Source organism: Schistocerca gregaria, chromosome 3 (assembly GCF_023897955.1).
Source record: "Schistocerca gregaria isolate iqSchGreg1 chromosome 3, iqSchGreg1.2, whole genome shotgun sequence".
Classification (NCBI taxonomy): Eukaryota; Metazoa; Arthropoda; class Insecta; order Orthoptera; family Acrididae; genus Schistocerca; species Schistocerca gregaria.
Genome location: NC_064922.1, coordinates 681,934,315 through 681,947,507, shown reverse-complemented (window position 1 = coordinate 681,947,507; position 13,193 = coordinate 681,934,315). Strand labels below are relative to the sequence as shown.

At 45.2% G+C, this 13,193-nt stretch overlaps 1 protein-coding gene across 1 annotated transcript in view; it reads right to left on the bottom strand.

The window, feature by feature from the left end:
- Positions 1-13,193, bottom strand: part of LOC126356042 (dual oxidase maturation factor 2-like) — a 995,426-nt gene that overhangs the window by 233,868 nt on the left and 748,365 nt on the right. Inside the window, exon 5 of the mRNA XM_050006722.1 lies at positions 1,084-1,300. Coding sequence (XP_049862679.1) covers positions 1,084-1,300 — 217 coding nt within the window. The remainder of the gene's footprint in view (positions 1-1,083; positions 1,301-13,193) is intronic.

The following is a 13,193-nucleotide window of genomic DNA, read 5'->3' as shown; positions in this document are numbered from 1 at the left end:
TAAAATCACTAATTTTCAGGACTGTTTGTATGGGATTAGGAACATGTGTGGGGCTAGATAAATTATTTTGTATCTTTTAATCCAATTTAAAAATTAATACATTAAGAATTCATTTTTAATTAAATAATTATCTTCTGCTTTGTGGACTTCAGTATGTGAGTGTGTGTGTGTGAAATTTTTCAATCGATTCCAAAGATTTTGATGAGATTACAACACAGACATGTGGTAACTTTCACGATCATTTCTATTTCTCTTCACCTGACTCATGAATATATCCCTTCCTCCTGTTTATTTCTAGCGAAAAGGTAAAAATTAGAGAGTTTCAAGTTCACACAGTGGTCCACCAGCAACCGTTCCCCCTGCGACCTGTTTGTGGCTGGAACAGGGAAAGGGGGAAATGGGAGTGGTACTCAAAGTACCCTCCAGCACACACCAGACAAGGAGGCGAGTACAGAGCTGTATTTAAGATTTAAAACATCTGGCTAATCAGCAAATTGGTTTAGAATTCATTGTAAAATTAGTACTGAACATAGAGACAGATGAGAAACAACTTAATCCGATGCTACCCACACAACACATTGGTCCTGCAGGGCAGCCTGGATGCCAGACATCGCCAAACTTTTTCACTCTCACCCCATCGAGCAGACTGAAAGAAAGTAAGTTAATAATGGACTCTCATCCAGTTCTGAGCTACGTTTAAAATTTCAAGTCTCTAGCTCTTTGGCAAGCAAAACTGAGTAACTCGATGATTTAAGAAAAAGTTAAAATTACGTTCGTAACAGAAACCAAACACAAACAATCATATTTTGTAAATATAGTAAATAGTTTCCAGTAAAAACTGGTGTATTTTGGAGTATACATGTCTTTTAGTTAACCCTGCAACGTGAGGCCCACGTTTATCTGGATATTCGATAGCTGGCAGTATTTTGCAGAATGGTAAGCATCCTCTACTATGCATTCCACAATGGTTCGCAGAGCACGGATGTAGTAGTAGACGTAGAAAGTAGCCAGCAGAGTACTGAGTAGGAGCTCGACGACAGCCTAAACTGAGCAGCTAAGACTCTGATGTGAAGCGCCACCTACCAGAGGAAGACGGACCCGTAGTAGCCGGCGGCGCGGTAGCGGCCGCCCCAGGCGAAGCCCTCCTGGCCCAGGCTGAGGTACTCGGCCACCGTCAGGATGGGGAAGGGCAGGCCACGCACCAGCGCCTCGCGGTAGCTGTCGCCCATCTCGCCGGGGCCGCCCCACCGGAAGCGCTCGTTGAAGTCGATGTCTTGCGTCCCGTTGCCCCCGCCGGTCGCTGCAATACAGAGGAGACAGTCGCTCAGCCACACTCGCTGGTGTCATAATATCATAATTATTTGCAACGGACATTGCTGAAGTCGCTTTAAATAAACGCGTCTAAGCTAAATACACTGCCTCACTAAAAAAGTGAAGCACGCAGAAGACATGTACAGACCAACAGTAGCAATTCTGTGTGGTATGTAGACCATCCTTCAGAGAGCATTACATTAGTGTTGTTAGTGTTTTGCGTTGTTGGCCTGGTAGGATATGAAAGGGGAGAGAACAGATACTGAACTACCACTGTAAGGGATACGGAGATGCGACGTACTCCTGTGGGACAGCGCTATTGGCACCTGACGATGTTTGAGAAGAGCCTCACTGTGGGTCTTCGGTTTGCCATCTGGTCGTATCACGCAATGTCTAGACATGTGAGACATTCAGATGTGGCAGTAGATCAGTGTTTGACTGCGTGGAAACGTGAGGTCAGCCATACTTGCCAAGTGTTCAGTCGACTACGTCTGACCACGAGGAAGGATTGCCGTATTGTGAACTTAGCGTGTCGTAGCATTCGATGTCATCCCACACCACTGGTCAGAGACTAGCAACAGCTGCACTAGGAAGGTTTGAATCCTGCCTCGGGCATGGATGTGTGTGATGTCCTTAGGTTAGTTAGGTTTAAGTAGTTCTAAGTTCTGGGGGACTGATGACCAAAGAAGTTAAGTCCCATTGTGCTCAGAGCCATTTTTTTGAACCTGGGAAGAGGTCTTGTTCTTCCAACGTTTCGGAGACGCAAAACGAGATTGCTCCTGACATCTTGGTGTGAGGAGATGAGCTGGTAGTGGTTAAGAAAACTCTGGTGGCACAACGATACGTCATGGACACCCTGCATCCTCGCTTATTTCTTCTCGCGCAAACAGTAATATGGTGCCATCTTTCAACGGGACAATGCTCATACTCTAGCGGCCAGCTAGATCACCATACCTGTTGCCGATGTAACAAGTGTGGGATTATCTCAAACGTCAACTGCGCCATTTCAAACGTCAACTCCTCAGGGCAGTTATAGTGGGCTAGAATTAGGGGTAGTTTGCCTCAGGTGAGGACCCAACAGCTTTGTGATATCTTTCTCAATCAAAACAGTATAAGCATCCAAGCCAGAAGCGCGTGCAACGTCATAGAGCTAAGTGGTCTCTTAGTGCCAAGTTCTTTGTAAATATGACTCGACATTGCAGGATAATCACATATCATCTTAACCCGTGAATTTTCATTTAGTTTCGTCTACCCCTTCCAAATGCTTCACCCCTTTTTTTTTTTTTTTTTTTTTTTTTTTTTTTTTTTTTTTTTTTAGGCAGTGTACGCAGATGGTTTGAGACTGACGGGGCTATGCAAACGCTTCATGAATAGAATGACACATTTTTGTAGAATAACGGTGTGGGTCGCTATTTTCAGTCGAGGATTGGATGCTGTACCTGCTTTTTTAGGAAAAGAATACGTTTCTGACACGCCTTTCTTGACCGCACGTGTGGGCTCGTCCTCTTCGCTAAGAACAGCAGATCCTTTTTCCGTTACGCAGCCTCGATATACAACAAGATCCAATGAAAGTGGTCATACAATTTTTTTTTACATTTATACAAGTATTTATAACATGACATTTAAATTAAGTTTACGTGTACCGATGGGGAATGCAGCCCAAACTGTGTTTGCACTCAAGTTCCTTTGTTTCATTAGTTTTTCGTTTTCGTTGTTAAAATTAGGTTTACATTATTATTCTTATTATTGTTATCCTTGACTACTGTGACATTTATGACACATATATATATATATATATGAAAAGAAACGGCTATGAAGTTTTATGTGAAAACTCTTAAAGCTTTTCAGATGAAGGATACGTAGTTAACATTGTGCACCTTTATTCTCCATATCTACGTACTTGTTTCTCAACATAGTCACCGTGGTGATGAACACGTGTCTCCCAACGAGACACCAGTTTGCTGATAACGTCACTGTAGAGTGTTTTACTTTGTTGACGGAGTCACTACCTCACCTCTGCTTGCACCGCTTCATGGCCATCAAAAGGAAGTCCTCGAATGCATTCTTTAAGTTTGGGAAACAGATGAATTTCGGATAAGGCCACGTCGCAATTTTATGGAGGATGATCTATAGGAGTCAACCAAAGGCGTCAGATTTTTGTACGTGCCCCAGCGCTCATGTATGGGCTGGTACTGTCATGCTAAAAGGAGAGGGTGCTACATGTATAGACGAACGTTTTGAGTTCTAAAGCCGACTGTAGCATGCGCCGACGTACTTACGTTACACACCGCCATGTAACACACTACAATTTGGAGCGTTCTAGTGGCAGAGGATTGCAGCTTGCGTCAGCGAAGTGGGTGAGTCGACGGAGTAATATGCACGGTATGTAATACCTCAAGCGATATTGAGAACAGAATAACAAATTTTTGCGATTGGCGTGTGTATTCAAGTACAGAGATACGTAAACAGGCAGAAAACGGCTCTGCGGTCAGCAACACTTAAATAAGACGGCAGGTGTCTGACGCAGTTGCTACATCAGTTACTGCTGCTAGAATGGCAGCTTATCAAGATTCAAGTAAGTTTGTACGTGGAGTTATAGTTGTGGCACGAGCAGTGGGACGGAGCATCTCCGAGGTAGCGATGAAGTGGGGATTTTCCCGCACGACCATTTCACGAATGTACTGTGAACATCAGGAATCCGGTAAGACATCAGATCTCCGAAATCACTGCGGCTGGAGATAGATGCTACAGAACGGAACCAACGAAGAGTGAAGAAAATCATTCAACGTGACAGAAGTGCAGCCCTTCTGCAAACTGCTCCAGATTTCAATGCTGGGCCATCAACAAGTGTCAGCGTGAGTACCATTGAACAGAACATCATCGATATAGGCTTTCGGCGCCGAAGGCCCACTCGTGTATTCTTGATGACTGCACTACACAGTTTTACACCTCATCAGGGCCCGTCAACACCGACACTGGACTGTTGATGAGTGGAAAATGTTGACTGGTCGGACGAGTCTCGTTTCAAATTGTGTCGAGCGGATGGACGTGTACGAATATGGAGACAACTTCATGACTCCATGGATCCTGCCTGTTAGCACGGGACTGTTCGAGCTGGTGTAGGTTCTGTAATGGTGTGGGGCGTGTGCAGTTGGAGTGATATGTCTAGAAACGTCTAGATACATCTCTGACAGTAAGTATCCTGTCTGATCGCCTGCATCCACTCATGTCCATTGTGCATTCCGACGGACTTGCGCAATTCCAGTAAGAAATGCGGCACCTCACACGTCCAGAATTGCTACATTGAGGCTCCAGGAACACTCTTCTGAGTTTAAACACTTTCGCTGGCCATCAAACTCCCCAGACATGAACATTATTGATCATATCTTGGATGACTTGCAACGAGATGTCTAGAAGAGATCTCCACCCTCTCGTACTCTTAAGGATTTATCGATAGCCTTGCAAAATTCATGGTGGCAGAACCCTCCAGCACTACTTCAGACCTTAGTCGAGTCTACGCCATATCGTGTTGCGGCACTTCTGCGTGCTCCTGGGGGCCCTACACGATGTTAGGTAGGTGTACCAGTTTCTTTGGCTGTTCAGTATAAAATTAATGTGTCTTTGTTTAAACACTTACCTTGCAAGAATCAGAATATTTGTACTGTAATACCTTTGATGAAAGAATTATGTCTTGGCTGAAATTTCTGGGAACGCACGCTCTTAGTACTTTAATAGTGAACCATCCTGTGATGCAGAGCGCCTCTCTTGCAGCATCTGCCACTGGAATTGGCTGAGCATCTCCATGATGTTTTCGCGCTTGCTAAATGAACTGTTACGAATGCTGCTCTACTTTGGATCTTTTCTATTTACTCCATCGATCCTATCCGGTACGTATCTAAGACTGACGAGGAGTTTTCAGGTGCTGGTCGAACGTGTGTTTGTAAGCTGCTTCCTCTAGACAAGCGGTCTCCGTCCCTATACGATAATTCTGTTCCCTATTCGTTTCTTCTGAAGACTAACCACTGGCTATCTCTCGGCCGTTCTTTCTATCTCACTCGATGACTTGAAGACACGATGAATATTCTGCAAGAACTCCCTAGCAAGACTCACAGTTTCTGCTCCTGCGCGGCTACTTTTAGCTCGCGTCTCTCTTCCTGGTATCCCTGCCGCTTCAAGTACGTGATTCTCGCGGTTCTTGAGGATTCTTCCAGTGAATGGCTTCTTGCATCTGTCTTATTCGTGATTAATTTTATGTGTTCGTTCCACTTTAAATCCTATGTAAGTAACTCATTCCAGTCCTTGTCCACAAATCGTGTGATCGTACAATACAAGGCTTTCTGTCTACATTTTCACATAACACTAAACTGTTTATATTGGGGGTCAATTGCCAATCCCTGCACCAAGCATCAGTCCCCTGCAGGTCTTGCTGAGTTTCGCTACAATTTTCTAGCGTCGCGAATTCTCTACATACAGCAGCATTCTGCGTGAAAAGCATCATGGAACTCTGGACGTCATCAACTAAGTCATTTATATATACTGGTATAAGTGCAAATATTTCTATTAACGACAGGGGAGCGTGTACTGAACAATATTACATCAGTAATTAAGTAACTTGTAATTATTGTGGTGTACTGAGATACCACACAATAAGAGATTTCGACAGTTAGTAACAGAAGTACCCTGGACATTTTTCCACAGCAGGAACATCGCTGCGCGCAAACCAATCACGCTGACCGCGAGCATCACACACTTGGAGCGGCAGGGCTACCAGGAAGAGAGACGCGCCCTAAAAGTAGCCGTGCAGGAGCAGAAACTGTGAGTCTGCTAGGGAGCTACTGCAAAATATTCGTCGTGTCTTCAAGTTATCGAGTGAGATAGACAGAAAGACCGAGAGATAGCCAGTGGTTAGTCTTCAGAAGAAACGAACAGGGAACAGAATTATGATATAGGGACGGAGACCGCTTGTCCAGTGATTTAACGTAGTACTTTCAGTCTGGAGTTGTTCTTGTAATGTATTTTACTATTCACTATTCTGTATTACTTTTATTCTATGTCTGCTGCCCTAGAACCCACGTATCCGTCCTACCAGGACACCATTATTAGCTTGTTTTCAGCGACAGCGAGATTTGCATCAAAATGGACGCCCCCCAGCCCACAACTGTTATAGTCCATAGAAGTCGTATGTTCTTAGGTTGGTTAGTACCTCCTGGTACCTGTGCCAAGAGCAAGCTTATTTTCCCCTTAGCAGTTGTTGAAGTATGTGTTCGTGGACGCAAAACGGTTAGTCTATAGCGACAGGCTTACTCCACTTAGTGGTGCAGCACGAACTTGCAGAAAACAGCAGATCGCAAAGTTAGTTAGATGTCCGTGAGCAGACTGACGCACAGAAAAAACAACACACTTAAGTGTGTACATATTAAGGTGCCACATATAAAAATATTTGCTCTTATACCCGTTAAGCAGCAAACTATGACAGTAATGGTCCCATAACACTCCCTTGTCAGTCATTCCAAGTTACTTTTGTGTCTGAAGGCCTCTCTCTGTTGAGAACGACATGCTGTGTCCACTTTTCTATGAAGTCTTGGGTCCAGTCACACAGTTGGACTGATGTTCCGTATACTGGTAGTTTGTTCACTAGGGGCAGTGCGGAATTGTATCGAACGTCTTCTGAAAGTCAAGGAAAACGGCAATGGCCATAGTGACCGTATCTGCTGTTTTGTGGGTCTCGCGAACGGATAGAGCGAGCAGGGTTTCACACGACCGTTGTGTTCTGAAACCATGCAGATTCCTACAAAGGAGATTTTCAGTCTTCAGAAAAGTCATAAGACGCGAGTATAAAACATGTTCCACTACAGCAAACTGACGTCAGAGATATAGGCCTATAGTTTTGAGTGTTTGTTCGACGACCCTTTTTGGAAACGGTAATGACCTGTACCTTTTTCCAACCATTAGAAACTCTTCGCTTCTCGATAGACCTAAGGTACACTGCTAATAGAAGAGCGGCAAATTCTTTCGTATACTCTATGCAGAATCGAGCTGGTATTCCGTTAGGTCCAGTAGCCTTTCCTTTACTGATCGAGTTCAAGAGCTTTCCGATCCGCTGATAACTTACTTCGATATCTGTTATTTTATATTATAGGAATTAAAGGCATTTTCTTTCTATCAGTGGGGCAACTTGAAAATTTGTGCCAGACCTGGATTCGAACCCTGTTCTCTTGCTTACTAGGCGCTGACCACTGCGCCACCTGGTCACAGTGGTTACCACAGCTGCAAAGCCTGCCCTATAACGCCCCCCATCCGACCCAAATTCTCAACTTATCTACGCACTAATGATTTAGAGACACTGCCCACCTGCAGCTAATGGTTCAAATGGCTCTGAGCACTATGGTACTTAACATCAGAGGTCATCAGTCCCCTAGAACTTAGAACTACTTAAACCTAACTAACCTAAGGACATCACACACACCCATGACCGAGGCAGGGTTCGAACCTGCGACCGTAGCGGTCGCGCGGTTCCAAACTGAAGCGCCTAGAACCGCTTGGACACCGCGACCGGCTTTCAGCTAATGTCTATTTCCTTTGAACCTATCTGTATGTATCCCTTTGTGTCTTGTATCATAGTGGCTGCAGGATGAAAATAGTGTATCTTCCTTCGGACATGTCAGAAAGAACAGACACTACATTTATAATTAAGTAAGGTGATGATGGCTAATGATCCCTTCAGTGCGGGTGCACACTAAGGTCTAATTCTTAAAGGAATCGGCGAGCTGCCGCGAGTAACGAGGCTAATAAACAGGAGCACTATGTCAGTGCTGTGTGGTATAAGTAGAGAATTTGGGTCTGACACGAGGTGTGCTGGGGTAGTCCGTGGAGGGATGGTATTTACTGTGTCCGGGTGAGGTAAAGGTCAGTGCACCTGACTTGTAAGCAGGAGACTCGGGATAGAATCCCGGTCTGGAATAAATTTTCGACATGTTCCACTAATATAAATCAATGCCCACTGGTAGTTGATGTCTTTAACCCCTTTGTGTCTTGATTTTTCATTTTGTAATTCATGCTACAATTTAGAGTACAAATCACAGTGCGATCTTTCTGTGTGACACAGAGGTTTTGCCAGCGAGTGTGGAGGGCCATCCAGGCTCGAGGGGTGGCACTGTGGCATACCCGTAAGTATGTACTCACTTGCAAGCAACGAAGATCACTGAATACTCAGGCAAAGCTCTCTCTGAACAGCTCATACGGCGCTAGCGAGCACGTTCGTCGCCCGTGTGCGCACACTCGCGGAAATCGACACTGCGCTTTTCCCTACTCGTTTATGAAGCATCATTATAATGGAATGTGCCGAAAGTAATTGCAAATTACGAAACTACCTGAAGCTGCGCGCTTGCCTACCGGCTTAATTAATAACAGGTTTGCAGGCGTATGTAAATTTGTGCTCGTAATGTTGTTCTGCCGCGCAACAAAAATAGTAATTGAGAGACGGTGCGGCACGGCACGCCAAATGTGTGGGATGCGGCGTACGGAGAATTACTTCTATTTGCAAATGTCCTGTCAGAACCTCAGTGTGAGAGAAGCTGTGTGTATAGGCTGCTCCCACCCGGTAACAAATGAGACAACTGCGACAACGATTTTGGGAGGATTAGACGTCGGTCCTCCGAACATATATCAGCGACAGAAGTCTGCGGCTGGTTTCTTTAACGCTAGGGGGCATTAATCAACAAAGTAATTGCTTTCACGAGCACGAGAAGCAGCTTGCAAATACGCCCATACGACAAGTGGAGAACCACGCTTGTTGTACATCTACAAGACCTATTTCACACGTCAGAGATAAGACAACCGCGCATCCTTGGCGAAATACCTGACAGCACCGTGTTCCGTACATGATCCAAATAAATTTATTCTCTTTGTTGACTGTAATTGACCTTTGGTAGCATGTCATTTATCTTTACCTCCTTAGTTTCTTCTGCTTCGATTTGAAAGCGAGAAAGTCTCTGCGTGGGATATTTGCAATGGAGAACATAATTACCTGCTTTACGGCCAAAGGTCACAACCGATCTTTTACGAACTTACTACGTCTACGGGTCCTTGCTATTGTCCGCCGAATTCGCAGTGGACGCACGCTTCAGTCAGATTTACAGCAGTTTACACGTAGCGAAAGCTACCTGGTTATATCAACCGGACCTGATGCGTGTGTGCGTGAAGGGGGGAGGAGCATTTTCATGAAAGATACAGGGTGGTCAGAAACAAGTCTGACAAGCTTCGGAGGGTGTTGCAGGGTAAGTTGTGCTAGGAAATAATTGTTGAGAAACGAATTCCACACATTTCGCCGTTTCCGAGTCAATTAGCATTGAAGTTAGCGTATCAAGTCGTTACGCACGCAAATTCAACGAAAACCACGTTTAGCGACACTGTCCATGGCGGGCCGCTTGAATTTGCCTGCACAACGATCTGATTGTCTATCTTCAATGTTAATTAGCTCGGGAACGGCACAGCGTACCGAACTTTTTTCTTAACCGTTATTTATCAGCACAACCCACCCTGAAACACTCTTACAAGTTTTACAGACAGTTTCTGATCACCATGTATAAGTGTACTCATTCTCTATTTGTCGTTCCAGCTTCTTTTTCCGTACAACCATTTTACACCCTACAGCATTCGTTTGCGGTTACTGGTAGTAAATTTTTGAGTTGGCGTATGGTCATCTTTCATGGTTAACAAATCTGCTTTTCAAATAGGCAACCGAAACTGAGAGTGCGTTTTCATGTGTGGGTGCGGAATTCCATTTAGAACTGCCAAAACATCAAGAAAAGTTACATTTTGTAAAGCGGTACGAATGGAGAGAGAGACTGTGAAGACGTTGTCAATTTATACATTAGGTATATTTAAAGATAATGGCTACACAAACCGAAAACCATTGTGGTAAAACAGAAAGATTAAATAAATAAGAGTCCAAGTAGAAAAAAATGCCGCATGCATTCAATTAATGTTTGGTTGTGGTACGCTCGATGAAAAAGATAAATAATTAATCTAGGTGATTCAATAAACGTTCCCGAATAAATCTACGGATCTACACGTTGTGTTATTTGCCTCGCGTGCCGTACATCGCTGTGAGCATTCTGGGCGCGGCTTCCACTGGAACTTAGCTCAGCGCGAAAATATCTCCGAAGACGAACGGAAGAAACGTTTCAACTGCAACTGTAATGTATTAGCATCTTTCTTTTTGCACAGTTCGGATTCTACGTCTTTTTCCGGTCCAGTAGTTATTTTTCCTCGTGGCCCGTAGAATTAACCGCTTGGTGTGGAAGGCTCACAACTTTACTTCAGAGCTGGCGCGCTCTGTGGTCGCAGCAACCGCTACCATTTGCGGAAAGCTATTAAGGTGGCGCCATAGCCGGCGTAACGACACGGTTAACAGGCGTGCGGACAGAGGCCGGGTAAACACGGCCCAGAGTCGACCCCGCGACCCGCCGTTATCGGCGTTTTCAATCGACTGCGTTAATTGCGCTCGCGGACCTCATAGCACGCAGCCGGTGCGCGCGCTGGGCGCTTATCTAAGCGCCGTTATAATGCCCCAAGTGTTAGGCCGGCCTTCCTTCCTTTTGTGCTCGCTTATTTCCCAGGCACTTCTGTAATAGTCTTCAAGAGCTGATAATATTTTACAAAACAATAAGGTCTCTGTAAACACTGCCGCACAGCTTCGGTCTATTTAAAAAACAACATAATAGAACCACCGAAAGCTGCTGCGGTGTGTGCTTCCCCATAGAGACCAGTTTCGGTCAACCGTCCATTTCCTAGTGACTGAAATATGCATGAAAATGTACGAGTATAGCAATCATTGCATGTATGATACATACTCACGGATTAACACTAAAGTTAAGGAAAGCTTCCCTGGAGACAAGTAGAAAATTTGTTTTCAGTTGCAACATATGATGTACCAAACTTTTAATTTTCACGCGACGTGTCCCTGGCAGGTAACAATGCTCGATGAAACTTGGACCATACATAGGAAGAACTGCTAAAGTATACAACAGATGGTAACAAAAAGGGAATGCACGAAGAGAAGAATGAAAATTATTCATTTATTCGAATACGATAATTAAGCTGAAGTCATCGAGATCGGGACTTGGTTCTTAATAGGATGTGCATGGTTGTAAGGAGATGGCTTCTCTGTAACGTTCTCTGACGCTGGCCATCGTTAGTAAACATTCCTTGTGGTAGGGTGTTCCACTCCTCCAGCAGAGCCGTTAACGACATTTGGATGTTCGTTGATGCATGCAGACGTCCTGCAGAACGTCTGCCCAGCGCATCCCCCACGTGCTCGATGGTATTTAAGTTCGGGAACGGGAAGGCCGAATATGATCTCGTTCCAACAGCTCCTCCACCTGAGCACTTCGATGGGGTCGCGCACTGACATCAAGAAAATGAAGTCGGGACCAAATACTCCCCCGACAATTCGCACATGGGAAAATATCTACATTGTCACAACAATTCTGTTCAGTGATATCAAGGCGAGTCCGTCTATGCAACAATATGTCTTTCCACACCGTAGTACCTTGGCCACCAAAACGAACATATTGGGGAACGCTCCTGGGTGCATTACGAAATACAATACACTAATGGCCATTAAATTTGCTACACGAAGAAGAAATTCAGATGATAAACGGGTATTCATTGGACTATTATATTATACTAGAACTGACATGTGATAACATTTTCACGCAATTTAGGTGCATAGATCCTGAGAAATCAGTACCCAGAACAACCACCTCTGGCAATAATAACGGCCTTGATACGCCTGGGCATTGAGTCTAACAGAGCTTGGATGGCGTGTACAGGTACAGCTGCCCATTCAACTTCAACACGATACCACAGTTCATCAAGAGTAGTGACTGGTGTATTGTGACGAGCCAGTTGCTCGGCCACCATTGACCCGACGTTTTCAATTGGTGACAGATCTGGAGAATGTGCTGGCCAGGGCAGCAGTCGAACATTTTCTGTATCCAGAGAGGCCCGTACAGGACCTGCAACATGCGGTCGTGAATTATCCTGGTGAAATTTAGGGTTTTGCGTTGATCGAATGAAGGTCGTAACACATCTGAAATGTAAAGTCCACTGTTCAAAGTGCCATCAATGCGAACAAGAGGTGACCGCGACGTGTAACCAATGGCACCCCATACCATCACGCCGGGTGATACGCCAATATGGCGATGACGAATACACGCTTCCAGTGTGCGTTCACCGCGATGTCGCCAAACACGGATGCGAACATCATGAGACTGTAAACAGAACCTGGATTCATCCGAAAAAATGACGTTTTCCCATTCGTGCACCCAGGTTCGTCGTTGAGTACACCGTCGCAGGTGCTCCTGTCTGTGATGCAGCGTCAAGGGTAACAGCAGTCAGGGTCTCCGAGCTGAAAGTCCATGCTGCTGCAGACGTCGTCGAACTGTTCGTGCAGATGGTTGTTGTCTTGCAAACGTCCCCATCTGCTGACTCGGGGATCGAGACGTGGCTGCACGATCCGTTACAGCCATGCGGATAAGATGCCTGTCATCTCGACTGCTAGTGATACGAGGCCATTGGGATCCAGCATGGCGTTCCGTATTACCCTCCTGAACCCACCGATTCCATATTCTGCTAATAGTCATTGTATCTCGACCAACGCGAGCAGCAATGTCGCGATACGATTAACCGCAATCGTGGTAGGCTACAATCCGGCATTTATAAAAGTCGGGAACGTGATGGTACGCATTTCTCCTCCTTACACGAGGCATCACAACAACGTTCCACCAGGTATCGTCGGTCAGCTGCTGTTTCTGTATGAGAAATCGGTTGGAAATTTTCGTCATGTCACGACTTTGTAGGTGTCGCTACCGGCGACA